At 44.5% G+C, this 18,716-nt stretch overlaps 1 protein-coding gene across 11 annotated transcripts in view; it reads left to right on the top strand.

The window, feature by feature from the left end:
• PDE1C (phosphodiesterase 1C) overlaps positions 1 to 18,716 on the top strand; it is a 1,966,671-nt gene that overhangs the window by 1,128,303 nt on the left and 819,652 nt on the right. For 4 of the 11 annotated variants that reach the window (XM_069215225.1, XM_069215215.1, XM_069215261.1 and 1 more), the window contains one exon: positions 5,807 to 5,833. The exons of the other annotated variants lie outside the window; for them this stretch is intronic. In XM_069215225.1, the coding sequence (XP_069071326.1) occupies positions 5,807 to 5,833 (27 nt within the window). The remainder of the gene's footprint in view (positions 1 to 5,806; positions 5,834 to 18,716) is intronic. 11 annotated transcript variants of the gene reach the window in all.

The raw sequence follows: 18,716 nt of genomic DNA, 5'->3' as shown, positions 1-18,716 counted from the left end.
CCCAATCAATTAATACAATAAGCACAAAAGACGCAAGACTGAGAATGGCCAATACCTCTGTGAAGAAGTGGAAGTTCATGAGATGGGAACTGGTCTAAAATGCATTGCATAGAAAAATATGTTTCACAGTGTTTTGATTGCTTTGCTTGGGCGTCCTTTAAAATTGATAATAACTTTATCATGATTGTGGAAATGCCTTAAAAAACGTAAAACCACCTCTATGATAGATTCAGAGATCAGGCATTACTGTTGGGTTACTTGGATGTATGGACGAGATCCCGGGGCCACACAGGCGTTTGGCTGGTCTGCTTCTGCTGCTGGCAAAGAGAAGGGTTGCTATGTGTTGGGGTAGGAGAAGGGCTCTGCGCAGATCTGAATGGTTGCGATATGCTGCCTACTGCCATGACCAGCTGGTGATCTTTTGGGACCTCATGCCTGGGGGGTCTCGCCCCAGAGATATTTGGACCCCTTTTAATAGTTATCTAGCTGCTTGCAGTGTGTAAGTGATATGACTGGTGCTGCCCACGGGAGAGACTCATCCCTCCTTCCCATGGATTAGGTATGCTCTTGTGTTGTTGAGACAGATCTGAGTGATCTGGTTTGTGCTCCACCTGCCTATTAGAGTAGTGTGTTCCTTGTTGTTTTCCCCCCTCTGCTATATTACGCTCAGATTCTCTGTCACTTATGAACCTCTTTAAGGCTGACGTTGATGACCTTGTTATCTGGTGATTGATGGGCAGAATAGTAGGTGTGCCCCCAGATATTGACGCTTACTGTGGGATATGTTACTGCAATTTATTTCTTGCTACTTGGGGCAGAGACGAGATGAGAAGGATCATTAGGTTATCCTGTTATTGTTAAGACGAGGGGACCTGTCTATGTTTATGTTATTGTATGTTACTATGTGCAAAATTCAATAAAAAAAAAAAAAGAGATCAGGCATCACATGGGGAGACAAAACCAGCATGAGATATTGGCTCTATCTGGCAGTCCAGTGGTAGAAGATTGACTAGTTTCTTCTTTGACAATGCTAAAATAGTTCTTCCAAAAGACCCCTTTTTGGTCATAGTTATACAATACTTCCGTGAAACGAGCATTGCATGACCTCGACATAAAATAGACCGTTCTAAATAAATAAAAAAAAATATGATTTTCTCCCCATCTGGAACATCACTTTATATTCACATCGTATTTTCAGGCACAGTCAGAAAGAAAAGCAGAATAATGCCCATTTGCAGTACAGCCAGTGTTAGCTTGATTTCAGGGCAGAGAAATGCCGGAATCCTGACTGTAAAGTGGATAGAGATGTAGTGTACGTAGGTTATGTACTGAGTAGAGACAGCTTTTGCGTTGAAGCTGTTTTCGAAAGAGCTCTGTGGTTTGTTTACACTCACAGATGATGCTAGGATGCCCAGCCAGTCATGCTGCCCGGCATTGAGGTCAGGCAGTCATTACTGCATTATCTCCAGTCTTTGTTCGCATTAGTGAAAATGCTTTACAAATGGCAGCAAATCCCAGGGAGATGATGTTTTTAGACCACACAGAGCCAAGGCAAGCTAAGACTCCTGGTGCAATTTCTAGTTCGTATAAGGGGGTCGCCATTTTTTTTATTTGAGTTCTGACAAATATTTTGAAAACATGAATCAGACAAGAATGTGCTAATTTGCTCCAGGCCACAAGTATATACCAATGCATCAGCTAGAGCGGGGCACCAGAAAAGCCATTTCCCGCCAATTTATATTCTTGAGATCTATTTAGAGCTTTTGATGAACGTGACCGTGTTTCGTTTTCGGAAAAATGACAGCAGATGAGAAAGAGCTTTAGCCTTCAGACTTCCCCCTTATCTGGCAGTGAGTAAATCAAATGCGAAATGCGATGGTTTTAAAATGGAACCGCGCGAGGGTCAAACACACGCTAAATGCTTTTCACATCTCATTTCCTGTGATTTGGTCCTTTGATTCCGAGGTGCAGTTTTCCATCCGTGTCTTCGGAATCATCGAAATGATCAGGACACTGGACGTCGGCGTGTGTTCCAGCTTGGTAAATTTGTCCTTGGTATTTCGTGTCACCTCTATGCCACACAGGTGCGTAGCTCCGTGGGTCGGGGGTGTGTTTGGAGTGTTACACCGCCCTAAAAAATGTATTCTGTAAAGGAATTTGGGTACAAGTGCTTTCGGCCGGGTAATGTAAAGCGCCTATCGCACAGTCTCTCTCGTCTGTTTTGAAAGCATTAAAAAATGCTGATTAGTTTGAAAAACATTGCGTTTTAATTACCCTTAACAATTGTACTCCTCTCTTTTTTCCACGACGCTTAAGGCCCACTCATGTCCTGCTACTCACATGTGGTTTAACAAGAGGTCCCGGCGTGATTGTTGGGAAATCTGAAGCTCACTCCCCCCCCCCCCCCCCCGCCCCCCCCAAATCATACTGACCAAACCACGCCCCTGATGCCACAGCAGGCTCTGGCTTCTCTCAAAATAACTGATGGACGGGGGTGAGATGGCTGAACGATGCTGTATGCTACCGGAGAGCTACTGATTTCTCGCCTCCCCCCTCGGAGACTGCTGGTACTAAGCAACTGACCAGGCCTAAGAAGGTTGGAGCCAGTCTGAGGCTGCCTGCTCCCTCTTTGGGAGGGGGCTCACCTGTCAGTTCAGCATGGCCTGTTCCCATCAGAAGGCAGGGCAGTACATATAAGGCATGCCCCTGTCTAGTGTGTCACAGTGGGAGAAAAACGATGGGTTGGAGGCTACCCTGAGGGATTGCCAGAGATTAGACTATTTGAAAGTATTTCGCCACCATTTTTGTGTATTTAATGCTAAAGAAGGACATTTTTATTGCTATTGATGTTGTATGATGGCTTTTTCTCAGGACCCAAACACTAAGGAATGAGGGTCCAGTTTGAATATTGCCTCCATCACCTCCTCAAACACAACATACATTGTGCCTCTTCTGAAAGCACTAGAAAGATCAATAGGTGGTCAAAGTTATGAGCTCTTTTAAGGTGGTGCTGTGAAAGGAGTGTAAAACAAGTTGTCATTCACATGTGGAGATGATTAGGTTGACTCTTCCCATTTTATATGTCTGCAATGGAAGCCGTGAATCTGGCATCATGAGACGTAAGGGTGTCCCCCTGCAAAGTACATGGAGGGGCTCCCCTGCCGCCCATGCACAGTGCTGACCTAGTCAGTGTACTCTGCTGATAGGGCCCCCTGGAGCCTGAGATCCCTCCACAGTACAGTGGCTGCGGGGCCTAATGTTACGCCACTGCCGTGAATCCAAATTCAAATGTTGTCTGGGTGAGCGGAGTTTATTTATGCCTGCCACGGCAAGAGATTTCCAGGAATTTTGTACTTCATAAAGAAGTGCAACATTTCCTAAATTTGCACAAGGGCGGACTTAAACTTCACCATCTCTTCCAGCAGATACCCTACTCAATAGTGATAGGACATCAGCTTTGATTTATGATTTCCCTTTGTTACTCGACTCACAGCCGTGAAAAAAAAATGTCTACTGCACAGTCATTTTCTTTTTCTCCTTCCAAAAGTCCCACCAGCACAAAAAAGATGGGGGTGTGGGACCATCAAGAAAAACAGAAGTAAGCAATTGCTACCAGAGGACGGTTCAGTCATTGGAAATCTGTGTTGCAGCAGAGGGTGGTTGCACTCAGCTTTTTAAATTCTTCATTCCCTTCACACTAATCAGGTTGGAGAATTGCTTAAAAAATGTGCAAACTAGTGAGCCGTCAGGCTTCGCAGCTTAGCATAGCCTATCACATGAACCGCCGCATAACCTCAAGCATGCGTATTTAGAGTAAAGAAACAAACTGGGAAGGTAACAGTTCAAAGTTGGTGAGCCTGTGCTGATTCTAATCATACTATTGCAATCCAAACTTTTGTCATGAAACACAACAAATTGTTTGTGCCTTTTGACCAAAACCTTCAAAAAAATCTATGGCAGATATACATTTTAAACAATGCTCCTTGTGGGCAAAATTTACTCATGAAGATTTACGACCAGATGGAAAATCTACCTGCATAAAGCATGTACCTGCATGGATATGCTTCCCCACACTGGAGCGCACACAACTTTTTATGACAGAGGCTCTGTTACTAAATAGATGTGGCCTTGGGTACAAACTACATTTATTCTTCTAATTGTGACTTTTAAGTCAAGATTGTGACTAAGACACGTTGCCTGGGGTGGCAGTCTTCTCATGATATGTACCCAGTAAATTATGTACATGACTGGATACCTTCACTTTGGAACAAGTGGAATGGCATAGAAAACATTCCTAAATAAAACAACCCCAGTGCTGCAATGAAAACAACCCCAGTGCTCTCCGTCACTCCTTGAATATAGCTCAGTGTTGATTCAGATACCCGAAGTAAAGTAAATTGTTGGGCTTGGGTTCAGATCAAAATGGACTAAGAAACCCTTGCCTTGATCGAAGGGGTCAGGGGAAGTGATGGATTATTCTAAATAACTGTGACTGTACCTACTACGCATTTATTATTTACCATAGTAAATTACAATCCTTGAATCGGAGGCACGGGGAGATAAACATTTTTGCAACGAATCACCCCATTTTTGATCATCTGCTGGAGCCAGAATTAGAGCCCAGCTCTCAGGGCTCTGTGGTCATCAAATTAGATACTAGACAGCTTCCACTGCGTACATAAAGCATACACTATCTTTTCAGGAAAGCAGGGTGCACATCAAAGAAACAAGTAGCAAACACAGGGAAATGCCCTGGCAGAAAAGCAAGAGCACCTCTACTGCATTTGGATGAATGCTGTTTAGTGGTAATAGTTCAAATGAGCCATATTTTATTTCTGCATCTACTTAAATCAGATTGGGAAGCATCAGCCCAGTCAATAAATGACAGCTTTGTTAGTTTTTATTTTGTTGAGTGTGGACAGACTCCACAGAGACCAGAGTACTGTGCAACAAGATGTACTTTAGATACCAATAAATGTGAGTAGGCCAGCGGGCATGTTTTCTGGTATTGCTTGTCATCCCGGTTACATGGGAATTGTGCAGTTGTTGCAAGGATAATTTAGTTTGCTACTGCTGTATTAACAGTATTGTTTTCAGCTACCTCATGAAGTCACCTGGGGTCTTCACAGTTTCTTGTGCTGAGCTTCTTCCTTTACCTTCTCCCATAGAATAGGTTTGTCATTTTGGAAGCCCCATCTAAATGTTGAGTTCAAGTTGACACTAGTCAATCACATAAAGAACGACACATCACTAAAGCTAAACACAGCCAGCGTTAGCAAGAACTGAAGTGCAGGCTTATATTTAGAAAGTAGACATCCCACGGCTTTCCTTCTAGGAAGCAAGCACCTTGAAATAGCTTGATGGTGTACACTGATGCAATAACATTAACACAACCCCATATGATGTGTAGCGCACTAGAGCCTAACACAACTAAATATAAAACAGCATGACACTAAGAAGTATGTGTAACTAGTTCCTAAATCCTCTACACCACCCTGTTGTAAAATTCTCACCTTCCCTACCACATTCTATTTGCAAAGCTCATTTGTGCCTCTGAATGTGTTCTGCTCATTTCACCCACCTTTCACGATGACTCATTGCATTGTGCTTGCACCAGACAACCGAGGAATTGGTCCATGCTAAGATGCTGGTCTCGCCACTTTGTTTGCTTCATCCACTTCAGTGTTGTGCGCACTTTCTCCCAGTGTCTATACCTTCAAAGAAAGAGACTCCCCTCTGTGCTCTTTCTTAATCAAACTTTCTGTTTTTCTCCTTTGTTCATGTCTCTGTTTGTTTTTCCTTGTAGGAGAAAGTACAAGAAAACATCACAGAGGTAAGGAGCATGTTTCCATAGAATGAGAGCTTTTGTATTGCAGCTCACCCAGGCCCACTTCTAGGGTTTGAAGAAGGGCATGTTGTGAATGTAAACATCACGGCAATTTATTCTCGGAAAAATCTGCTTCTCGCCAAAGGATTAACCCAATAAATGAACTCTCAGCTTTCTCCATACCCCTGCCTCTCTTATCTTTCATCACGATGCAGGCTGTAATTAAACGTTGATTGCAGTTTTGTGTTTATGCAAATAAAGACATTTTCATATAAGTCCAGCCCAGGAAAGAGAATCTTGTAAATGCCTTAATTAAGCATGTGCTTTCAAAACTAGAGAAAATTGAACTTTAACATTTTTATCTGTGTTCAGAAAAAAACTCTGCGTCTATGTCACAGACCTTGATTTCTCTTGATAAGCACTCTGCGTTTATCAACAGAATGAATAAGTGAAGAGATGTCAAAGAACAAAAGATGAAGGGCTCCACAGTGTGAGCACACAGTCTCTGGGGCCTTCTTTTCACGTGCATGCTCCTTGAGGCACGGCCACCAGAGGGTACACATGTTGGCGCGTTATGATTGTAGAAGTTAGCACAGAGGGAAAGGAAGGGCTAAGTCCCATCCCCATATCCTTCCTCAACACTTCTAGTCATTGTGCAGAAGAGTGCCTCCATCTCCATGTATTGGTGTAAACATGGTAAATTGATCCTCTATGTGCAAATCAATACATGATTGTGGTAGCAGATAGCAGTAGCATAACTTTGACAAGCCACATCCAGTCATGCATTGTCCCACCCCATGAATTGCCCACACAATCGAACCCTTTTACTTTATTTCTTTACTCCACTAATTACTCTAACATTCTGGTGGTTGTCCATGACATGGCAATACCATCATGCTATTGGATGGTAAGCCTTCCCAGATTTCATATCAGTTTCCATATCCTATTGAGTCCCGGTGCAGGATGAGCATGAGTGCTGCTATGGTTCCTACTCCTTGTGTTCATAGTTGCCATTACCAAGAGCTTATGTTTGGCACAGCGGATGAGAACCGGATGCCCTGAACTGCAGAGATGAATGATGGTGGACTTTGCTCCTGCCTTTGCTCTGTACCCTAGAACCCAGTGATTGTTTGTGAAGCACCAGTCCAGCAGCAGATACCTGCCCCTGCTGTTATCTTCTGCTGCTCCCAGTAACTTCCATGTTTAGTTTAGCTCAATAGAGGCTGATGTAAGAGAAGTCAAGGCCTTTCATATTTTAGGGCTTTGGTGAAAGTGAAGCTAGCGCACACATACTCAACCCTGAAAGATGAATAGAAGTATCAACTTAGTCAATGAGGTTAAAGTGACAAGTGGACAAAATAGTGATTTCTTGCTAATCCCCCTTTTCAGCCTCACCTTCTTCTCTTTTTTATTTTGATACTTTGTTGCCCTGAATCTCCCTGCCTATGTTGGAATGTGAAATGTGTTTTGCGTTTTTCCTGCAGTCTGCAGCCCTTTTTGTCTATATAAACAAACTAAAAAGGGGTGAATTTTGAGCTGATTGTTTTTAAAATGGTCATCTTTCATTAGATTTTCCACTGCGCCTCGATCAATTCCAGTGCCACTCTAGTGTCTGTGGAAGCTATTTTTAACTGTATGGCACAAGCAGGGTTTCAGAACCATTGGAGAGCAAGGTAGTTCCATGTATAGGCAATTATGTTGTTAGTGACTTAGCTGAGTCTGTTTGCTCTTTGGGTCAATAGAAAAAGGGATAGTCACAAGAAGAGCAGTCTTTGATTGCTATGCATTAAGCCCTATAGCGCTTCATGATGATGATGTCTGTTAAGTCTGTCCAGACTTTTCTGGATGAAAGGTCCCACAGGGAAAACGCTGGTGACTTTTCCAGGGGTTACAGCTCTTTCGCATCTATGTAATTAGGGACTGGGTGCTCAAACTTGCTTCCTGTGGAGAATCTTCCGCTGGCCACATGATCACACATGGTCTTGGTTGGCAAAGTGCAAAAGCCCTGTGGTTTACTCGTTAATGCCCCTGAAAAAAGTACACCAACTGTACTGACACATCTTTCTGTCTCAGACAACCAAGTAAGATGTGTTTCTACGAGAAGTAACTTAACTATTTAGGAATCCTTTAATGATGTTCTTCCAATGCCTTTGATGAGAGAAATGTTAGACATGTTGTGTTCTATTCTATTCAGCATAAGTGTGGAACTGCTGATATCCACTTGTGACCTTGTAGATGCCATAGTGAGAGCCACATCTGTGATACTGACAGCTCTAAGTGGTTACTGCTATGTACCAGCCTTGGTGGACACTGTGGCCCTCATTCTGACCTTGGCGGGCGGCGGAGGCCGCCCGCCAAAGTCCCGCCGTCAGGTTACCGTTCCGCGGTCGAAAGACCGCGGCGGTAATTCTGACTTTCCCGCTGGGCTGGCGGGCGGTCGCCTTCAGACCGCCAGCCAGCCCAGCGGGAAAGAGGCTTCCACGATGAAGCCGGCTCGGAATCGAGCCGGCGGAGTGGAAGCTGTGCGACGGGTGCAGTTGCACCCGTCGCGTATTTCACTGTCTGCGCAGCAGACAGTGAAATACATGTAGGGGCCCTCTTACGGGGGCCCCTGCAATGCCCATGCCAGTGGCATGGGCACTGCAGGGGCCCCCAGGGGCCCCGCGACCCCCCCCTACCGCCATCCGGATCTCGGCGGTCCGACCGCCGGGATCTGGATGGCGGTAGGGGGGGTCGGAATCCCCGCGGCGGTGCAGCAAGCTGCGCCGCCGCGGAGGATTCAATGGGGCCGCGGTACACTGGCGGGACCCCGCCAGTGGTGCCGGTCCGACCGCGGCTTTACCGCCGCGGTCGGAATCCCCATTGGAGCACCGCCGGCCTGTCGGCGGTGCTCCCGCGGTCCTCCGCCCTGGCGGTCAAAGACCGCCAGGGTCAGAATGACCACCTGTGTGTGTTGATGCAGCACGTCTCTTATCAAACTCCCTTCCCCCGCAGGCTTCTGCTGCGGGGGAAGGGAAATGGCCCAACTCTGATTGTTAGTTCCTTAAATGCTATAGAACATGTGCTGAAAGCAAAACAGGTGATGTGCGTTGTTAATTCAGATATTTTTGTGCAGGCAAGAGATTGGTCAGTCTACATAATATTCTGGACCTGCATCTATTCAACCCCTATGTAGAAAATCAAGATGGTGATGTGAACTTGGGCACAACTTGTTTTTCTTGTTAGTGGAGATTTGTCTTCCTGCCATTGTTCTCCAGGAAGGTCAAAGTAGGTATGTTAATTCAGACAGAACACAAATCAGAAATATGCCCTTTTGAGATGCCTTGCTGTTTCAGGCATCTCCTCCCAAGAAAGTGTCTGGAACTTGAAGGGACTTATGGCCTTTTTTTACAATGTAGAACTAAATGTAACCCAAGCACAATCTTTCCTATTGCATGTTGACACAAGTACTGACAGAGGAAAACACACACACACAAGGAGAGCTTTTCCTCCCCCTGGATATCCTAGTTTAAGGTATCCTTAAACTAGGGTACTCATGATTCATGATGCTCATGCTAAAGTTTTGAATACCAGCAGAACAACGTATGGCATACAAGTGCTTTAAAACACTTACAACACTTCAGATATATATCTGACAACAGACTGCTTGTACTGCGGCCACAACACCAGTATGGGCACGATAACATGACCCGTGGTCTCCAGGGGATACAATTCGACTTACACATGATCTGGACCTGAAGCATATGTTTTTTTTGTTTTGAAGGCCTTTGCTACCCTTCTCATCAAGAAAAAGGTGCTAAAGTTTTGTAACAAAACCAAAACAATGTTTTAAGTGAACAATCAAAAGAAGCTTACCTTTCTCCAGGTGAAGAAGCAAGAAGAAACCCAGTGGCCTAGGTTGTATGGTCAGAAAGATGTATTTTGTGCTCACGACAGGGGTAGGCCTCCCCTCCCCCCTCACACCGGGGCTCAGATTGTCCAAACAGACATGATGTATTGTAAGGCCAATGAAAACAAAACCAAGCCACATGATACAGGAAAACAAGACTTCAGCCAAAAGACTGGAGTCGACCATAATATGGCACAGTAGCAGTGGCTCCAGCCAGGCACTTGCCTTTACTCCCTCCCTGCTTGTGCTCTGCGTTTGTCGTGCGTATGACGACCACATCTGTCAAAGAATTAATGAAAATGCTGGCAGCGTGACCTAAACAGACAAGGAAATGAGGCTGCCAGTATGCGGCTAATCAACAGCTCCCGTGGTTATTACTGGCTGGTACAAAGACACCACATGTGATCTCTGCTATTGCTCTGACAGTCAAATTACACATTCAAAATACACATTATTTAATTAAAGCCTATTATTAGAACCAGAAATTCAATTACACCCATGCATTGGTGCAAACTCTATTACATTTTTAGCATTTGCATTTCACTGGCATGTGGCCTTGCTCAGTGCTTTGGCCATTCACTCTGATGATCGAAAGGTCTTGTGTTGACGAGAGGGATTACTCAGTCGGCCGGGCCCAGAACTTGAGCACAGCCAGCGGAGCTCGGAGGATTTGGCAACCTCACTTGGAACTGGAGCCTTTGTGAAATTTCTGAGTATTGAATTTGTGACTTTCTGAGTCAATCCAGGCAGGGGGTGTGCTCATGTCATACACAGCCAAAAAATAGTGTTTAATTTTGGAGACATTAAATCTGCTTCTTTGGCTGCAAAGGATTTGTGTCCGATTTATAATACAGTCTTGTTTTCATGATGCCTAGGTCAAACGGGGAAAACAAACTTACAAAATTCAAGCCAGCGAGAGAAATTCGATCACTCTGTCTTATTATATCTGGGATATAAACTTTTTTGGCCATTGTTGGCGATAGACATGGAATTCAAACACCATTTTACGACCATTTGAGCACTAATTAGAAATAAATATACCACTTTGACTGCTCAATAAAGATTTGTTTTCTGATAAGGTAGAGATATGTATTTACGAAACCTTATAATGACATTGCTTAACAATAAAATGTAAGTACAATATGATTTACAGCACAGCCAATGCTCTAGATTGTTCAACTGCATAGTTCTTTTTTATGTGATGGGAGAGGCTGTGTACTCAGCATTCTGTGCACTATATTAGCATTTTAGGTTTGCGGTTATTTTTATGCATCGTTTGTAAGAAAAAGTATGCCAGAATGGAAGAGGAACAACACAAATCTGCAGTGTATATTACTACGAGTAAAGTTAGACTTTTGGTCTAAACTTAGTCTTTGGTTTAAGTTTATCTTTGTGAATTGGGCCCAATGTAATTATTTAGCACTTCAAACAGTAATAAAGTGAGATAACAACACAAGGAAAATCCACCATCATTTAAAAAAATTGAGTAAATGTTAATAAATCAAGAACGAAATAACAAAAGTCCAGTCACTAGAACTAGTGAAATGCAATTTTAAAGATTCCAGTGAATATAGTGCCAAAAATCACAAAGAGCCAACTGTGAATATCTGGTTATGCAAGCTCTGACGGACTGCAATGGAGCATGAGCCGGCTATAGGGACCCAGCTAGGTCAGCTGAACAAGAATATCTTAAATCCTGGTTGCAAAGAGATGCGGAGTTCCCCGCTGAGGATCCATCGCACAGCCAAGGTGATGCATCAGTTCTGAGGAACTGTGAAGATGCTGTGCCAGATGCTACATTTTCATCAAGGATCCCATTGACTAGTGCTTGTGATGCAAAGTCTGGTGTCGAGTATACACTGTGCAGCCAAGATGATATGTCTTTTCTGAGGAGCTGCAAGGCTGTCATGTGAGATCCTGGGTCATCGTTGAGGATCCCGTCGATGACAGGCTTGTGATGTGAGGGCCTGCATTGGGGATTCATCGCACTGCTGGAGATGCAATCAAGAACTGGGCTGCAGTGTGAAGTCCTTGCATCGGGAAAGTCCAAGCAGCAGAGGTGATGTGTCAGTTCTGCTGGGGGTTGTGCCGTGCAGCAGAGGAGATGCATTGCTTCTGCTGGATTCACAGTTGGGCTGGCAGAGTCCCTTCAGGCCCACTCCCAAGGGTCCAGGACTGGGGTGGCGCCATATGTCAGGGTAGGACTCACAGATGATAGAGTCCAGGTGGTAGGTTTAAGGTTGTTGGAGCCTTCTGTACCTGAGCTTCTAGTCAGGAGGCCAGCCGCCTAGCCCTTGGAGTCACCGTGGGGTGCATGTCCAGTCCTTCTCACCCAGGCTAGAGGGTAGCAGGTCAGCATTCCAGCAGAGTGGCAGGCCTTTTAGCAGCACAGCAGTCCTTCTTCATGGCAGAGTCCACAGGTCCAGATGTGTACTGAAGAGTTGGTGTCTGAGGTCCAATATTTATACCTGGTGCCCACTTTGAAGTGGAAGAAGCTTCTAGATGTTTCCACCCCCCTGAGGTGTCAGGGATCCCCTTTCTCCTTGTCCTGGCTAAAGCTTCTCTAGGGTCACAAAAGACCAGTGACAGCCCCTTTGTGAGACTAACCAAGCAGAGCCTTTGTGATGTGCAAGTGTGGTAGGTGGAAGCTCATCCCCCTCTTTAATTCAGAGTGGCCCATCCTGGCAACTCCTATCTTCTCTTTGTCTCACTGTATGGGAGCAATACAAAAAGACCAACTGCCACTTACATCTAAACATGTGACATAACATTAGGCTGCAGGCACCAAATGGCCAGGACAAGAAAATGACAACTCTCTAAAAATTGTATTTTCAGACTGTGATTAAAAATCATCCGGGAACCCCTGCTCCCAGGCACGGCACTGAGTAAACCTACATTTGGAAGCTGAAACCTTGCTCTGGTTACACTTGAGCCTTGCTTATGCTTGAATTTTAAATACTTTATCATATTTTAACTTGCTTTTAACTTGCTTTTTTGGATTGTATTGGGCGGGCAGGTCCTTTGGTTTTCTTCTTGTTACTGGTCGACACCCTCCGATTCGCCGCAGCTCTATTGGCTATTTGTGCAGAGAGAATTCTGGCTTTCACACCCACTTGCTGGTGTGCCCACCACCATTTTGGATTTTGGTGGATTAGTTGTTGGCCAGTGATCACTTTGACTCCTTTATAAGGAGTATGCCAGCGCAGACGCACAGTGGACCCCAGCTTCCCAGGACCCGCACTGAGTAAAACTTACTTTTTTATGGTGAAGCCTTGCTCTGGGCACACTTGAGCCTTGTTATGCTTGAATTTTATATACATTATCATAGTTTAACTTACGTTTAGGGATTGAGTTGGGTGGGCAGGTCCATTAGTTTTCTTCTTTTTATTCGCAACACCCTCCTGTCTGCCACAACTCTGCTGGCTGTGCAGATAGAGTGGCAACTTTCACACCCACTTCCTGGTGTGCCCACCACCATTTTGGATTCTGACGGGCTAGTTGTCGGCCAGTTATCCCTTTGACTCCTTTACAAGGAGTATGCCAGTGTGGATGTGCCGCTGGGGCACCGAAGGATGCCTCAGGCAAGCCCGTCTGCACCCGTCTGCACTCTTCTGCACCCGTCTGTGCCTTGACGTAGTCAGCAGCCAGGGATGCTGCTGGTTTTGGGCTAATGGTGGGCCAGGCTACGGGTGTCTGTCTTGAAACAGCTTTTAGATATTCAGTATCACAATCCTAAAGTGTCGTGCCCATCAACCGTTGATGTCTCAAATCCATTTGTTAATCACTGTCCGAGCTGTGACTTCCATTTCCTGACCAATTTGGAAACCGGGGCACCATATACTGCACTCAGTGTCAGACCATTTCGAGTCAAAAAGTTCTAGCCCTACATCTCCATACTGTGAGAAGCTCCAGTACACCTTGGTGAACACGTGTTCCTTAATTACACACAAGATTGAAACCCAAGAGTTGATTCTAACAAAGGCCCTTAACTGCTTTTTTATTACAAAGACCTGGGTCAGGGAGAACTCAGACCCTGACCTTGCTGATGCCATTCCACCAGGCTATTCCATCTCCAGACAGAATCATCAGGGCTGGGTAGGAGGTGGGCTTGCTATCACTGCAATGGATGAGCTTGGCAGTATGCTGGATCCTATATCCCTAAGTATGAAAGATGGGACACAGGCAACCTTTTTCAGACTGAGGCTATTGTCAAAGGCACCTTTTCAGGGATCCTAGTTTACAAACCACCGGGCACAAGGGCCAGTTTTATCGAATCTTAGGACCAGACAATTGAATCCTCCTTAAATTGCATACATATTACAATATTTGGGAATTTAAATGTTCATTTATTTTCATTTTGAAGACCCCTTTTGTAGGGATAAAGCCTCATTCCTTGAATTGATGGCAAACTTAGGTCCAGATTTAAGAGGGCCATGCGCCATCATAACAATGTCATTTTTTAATGCTAGTGTGGCATTAAGTGGCCAAAAATGCTGCATCATATTTACAAAATGGTGCAATGCTTGCATTGGGCCACTTTGTAACCCCTTGTGCCACATTATGCCTGAGCCGGGCATAATGTATGCAAAGGGGGCGTTCTGGCGCTATGGGGGATGAAAAAATTGTGCAAAGAAATCTAAGAGATTTCTTTGCATCATTTTTATCATCATCTTAACACCTGCACAGAGCAGGCGTTAAAAGGAGGCTCCGTTTGTTTTCAATGTGCCTCTGGGTGCTTTGCAGGATTAGCATCATCACCTTTTATGCTAATCCTGCAAAGTGCCAAACTAGCATCAAAAATGTTGATGCTAATTCCTTAACTAACGCCATGGTATGCTGTATATCTCAAATACAGTGCACACATGGTGGCGTTAGGGGGCGCTAAGGGGCGCAAGAGAAGCAGCGCTGCACTAGATGCAGCACCACTTCTCATAAATCTGCCCTCAGAGTTTTCCCAGAAAGTAAGGATGTCCACTCATTCCTCGGGGTATACCCTTGATGGTATTTTTTCCAATCATCCTGATTTATCAATCAACAGAGTCCACCCTCATAGCTGGACGGATCATCAAATTATTATAGTTGGCATTCCTTCTTTCCACTTTAAATCTAATGCTAATAAGGTCTCTCCAGAGCTCATTACTTGTAGGAATGCCAACAAAAGTACCCCAGCCAACTTAGAACAGACACTTCATTCCTCTAAAGGCAGCCTGGTTGCTTCCTTAGGTTTCCCCGCTGACACCTTTGACACTTGGGTTACGTCCTCTCTGGGCAATATTGCCCTCTGAAGACTAAAACCATGACCACCCTGGTTTTTGGCAGAACTTAAAGAGCTGAAGCAGAAGTGTTGCAGACAAGTGCATAGGTGGATCCCCACTACTGAAGCTGAGGCTTAAAGCACTGAAAAAGTGAAGCATAAGATCTTGCTGTTGCACTACAAGCAGGTGATTAAATATGCCAAGGTTCCTTTCTTTGCTGATAAAATCAGGGTAGCGTACCTGCCTGCTGGTGTGTGTTCTACTAGCCACCAGCTCCTGGAATTCCCTTCCATCTCCCTACAGCAAATAAAAGAGCTACTTTTGAGCATCTAATCAGGGTCACTGACGAACCCATGCTCTGTAAAAATTATTTCATCGGGCACCCGACTCCATTGCCGACTTCCTGCAAATACGGTTATGCACATACTACAATCAGGTATTTTTACTACTTTATGGAAAAAAGCAGTTGTCAATCCTCTACTGAAAAAACATAAGCAGATCCAGAAGACTTCAAAAACTATCGTCCTATCTTCTTACTTCCATAGCCAGCTAAGATCTTGGAAATAGTTTTCAGCTAGGAACTTGTAAAATTCATGGAGGCACATGGCTCTTTGGATCCCTCGCAGAATTGCTTTAGGTCGGGCCATAACACAGAAACTGCCCTTGCGGTGGTAACAGATAGAATCTGCTGCCATATCGATCGGGGGTGCGGCCATTCTATTAATGCTTGTTTTGTCTGCAGTATTTGATACGCTCTGGCCAACAATGATGATTCCATGACTGTAGGACATGGGGAATAGAGGCTTAGCCCTCCATCTACTATCTTCCTTCCTTATGTTTAGAGTACAAATGGTTAGCTATGGGGTTTCAAAGTGAAGACTTTTGATCTTCCATGTGGCGTCCCTCAAGGATTAACCGTTAGTCCAATTCTATTGTTTATGTTGCCCCCTGGCAGCTTTTGTGCGCTCTTTTGGTTTCGAAGTACAGTCACATGCTGATGATACTCAAATGATGGTCTCTATTTCCAATGATCTGACCTCAGTTGCTGAGAATTTCATGCACTGTATGTCCAGCATTAGTAAATGAATGAACAACAACACCCTCAAACTTAATTCTGGCAAGACAGGTGTTAGTTTTTGGTGTCCAGGTATCTGGTGTCTGGAGGAATGTGGGCCTCTTCCTACCCTGGTCAAATCAGCCAAAAACCTGGGTGTCGTATTTGACAACTCTCCAAGTTTTGACTTCCAGGTCAATCGAACAATGATCATGTGCTTCCATATCATCAGAATCCTGAGGACGATCTTTCCTAATTTTCCTGTGAGTTTACACCAGGCTGTCATCATTGTGCTTATTACTTCACGTCTAAATTACTGTAACTTTCTTTACCTTAACATCAACATGTCCTGCGCCAATAACCTGCAGGTTGTTGAGAATGCAGCTGCATGCCTCATTCTGAACATACCTAGACATGTTTCTGTCAGGGACGGTTTGCAGGCTCTTTACTGGCTCTTTGTCAAAAAGATGATTGTCTTCAAGGCTTAATGTACAGCCTTTTATACCCTCCACCAGCAAACCTCGGAACAGCTGAACTCTGTTTCAGTTTAACTCCCCAGATAGACTGCAATGGTGCTCATCTCATAAGTTGGCATATGTTCCAAGATTTCATAAATCCAGGTGTGGAGGTAGGGGCTTTTTGTTGGAGGCTGCAAAGTTTTGGAAGACCCTGCCGGCCCACATTGCAGGTATAGTGTCCTTCTTGGTTTAAAAAAAAAAACAGCTGAAAACATGGCTCTTTAACCTCCATCTTCCTTGAGCAGTGCCTCTGTTGCATCCCCGGGTTTTTCCTCTAGCGCTTTAACACTTTTACAAGCTCGAAATACAAAAACAAATCAGGATTTTAAATTACAATTCCACTGACAACAACCATGACAATCCTACCTGCTCCTACACAAAAGTTAACACATATTAAATGTAATAAGGTACCCTAATGTTATCCCATGGGAGAGATAGGCTTTTCAGTAATGAAAAACAAATGGAGTTTTTCACTACAAGGACAATTAAAACTTAAAAGTTCATGTGCAACTTTTTGAATACAATGCACCCTGCCCTCTAGGAGTGACTATTATGGAATAAAAAGGGAGTTTAGGCCTGGTAAAAGGTTTATTTTGGCAGGTCAAAATCGCAATTTAAAACTCAGCACACAAATCTGCAGTCGCAGACATGTTTAAGGGCTAACTGAGTGGACGGCTATTCGAAATTGAGTTGTTGGTTGAGGGGAGTGAAACTCTACCAAGCAACAGCCACAATCCTTGTCATTGTGAAACACTAAAAGTCACTTAATTAACCTGTGGTTAACCTTCTCGTAGCTTGGCCCATAAGAGGTCAATGTTCTTAAAGCCCAAGGTATAAAGTACTTATGCAGCACCGAAACTGCAAAGTGAAAACATAATACAAAAAAGTCCCACACCAATTTAGAAAAATAGAGTAAAATCCAAGAAATTATTTGACACCAAAACAACAAAAGTCCTATCGGTAGAACTGGACATAGGTAGTTTTTAAGGTTTCAGGTAAGTATAGTGTCTAAAAACTCAAAGCACTACTTGGGGCTACCTGGTTGTGCAAGACTGGGTGAAAGTCACGGGTTCAGGCTGACCATGATGAAGCACAGGCCAGTTACAGAGACCACGTTAGTCGGGCTGAAAAAGTTACCTTCTAAAGTCCACTGAGAAGAGTTCCATTCAAAGTGCAGGAGGCCGCGAGGAGCTGGGAGAGCGTTGCGGGTGATTGTCGCTTTAGCGCAACACGTAGGCTGGGCATTATGAACATTGGCTGTAGCATCTAGATCCTACCGGGCATCATGGATGGTCGTTGCTGGAGACTCTTATTGGCGCTCATTGCAGGTTGTCAGTGCTGTAGGACAAAGTGCAGCTTTTGCATTGCTGGGTGTCTGTGGCAGCATATGTAAAGCAAAGAGTCAAGCTCACCTGACCTTCACATTGATGGTCAGAGCCGATGGCAAAATCCTGGTGCAAACTAGCCTTTGGCTATTGTGAATAGTCTTTTCTCAGAGTAGGAGTTCAACTGATGCTATATACAGAGTCCAGGACCTGGAAGGCACCTTCAGGGGCTCAAGAACTCAATCAAGCACAGCAGAGTCCAGCATGGCTCAGGCAGGCCCAGATGCAGGTCCAGGCACATCCAGTTGCATTAGATCAGCTAGGCAGTTGTAGGGAGGCCTCTGGAGCTTGTTATGTCCCTGTCAGCAGAGGAGGCTTAAACAGAGTGTACTGTAGAATTGGTATTAGGGTCCCAATGTTATAGCTGATGCTCCCTTTTAATTGTGAGAAGCTTCAGGAGTTTTCCCCCCTACAGAGGTGTCTGGCTTTCCTGCCTCCCTGGTCCTAGTCTGTCTGGGGGCATAATAGGCTAGTGTGAAGTCCTTTGTGAGTGTGCTGGGCCAGTGCCTTTTAAGTGTAAGTGAGGTAGGTAAGAGCTCCTCCCCCCAATTAAGTCAGGATGGTTTGTCCTGCCAAGACACAGACCGTCTATTGTAATACTGATTGGCAAGAATACACAAAGGCCAACTACACAGAGTCATGTGACCAAAGATACAAGGCTGCAGTTTCCAAATGGTTAGGACAAGAAAATGCCAATTTCCTAGAAGAGGCATTTTCATAATTGTGGCTTAAGATGATCTGATTTTACCTTTAAAGAGGGTTTTTAATTACAATTCCTTAGATACCAA

Source organism: Pleurodeles waltl, chromosome 2_1 (assembly GCF_031143425.1).
Source record: "Pleurodeles waltl isolate 20211129_DDA chromosome 2_1, aPleWal1.hap1.20221129, whole genome shotgun sequence".
NCBI lineage: Eukaryota > Metazoa > Chordata > Amphibia > Caudata > Salamandridae > Pleurodeles > Pleurodeles waltl.
This window is presented reverse-complemented; position numbering and strand designations above follow the sequence as displayed.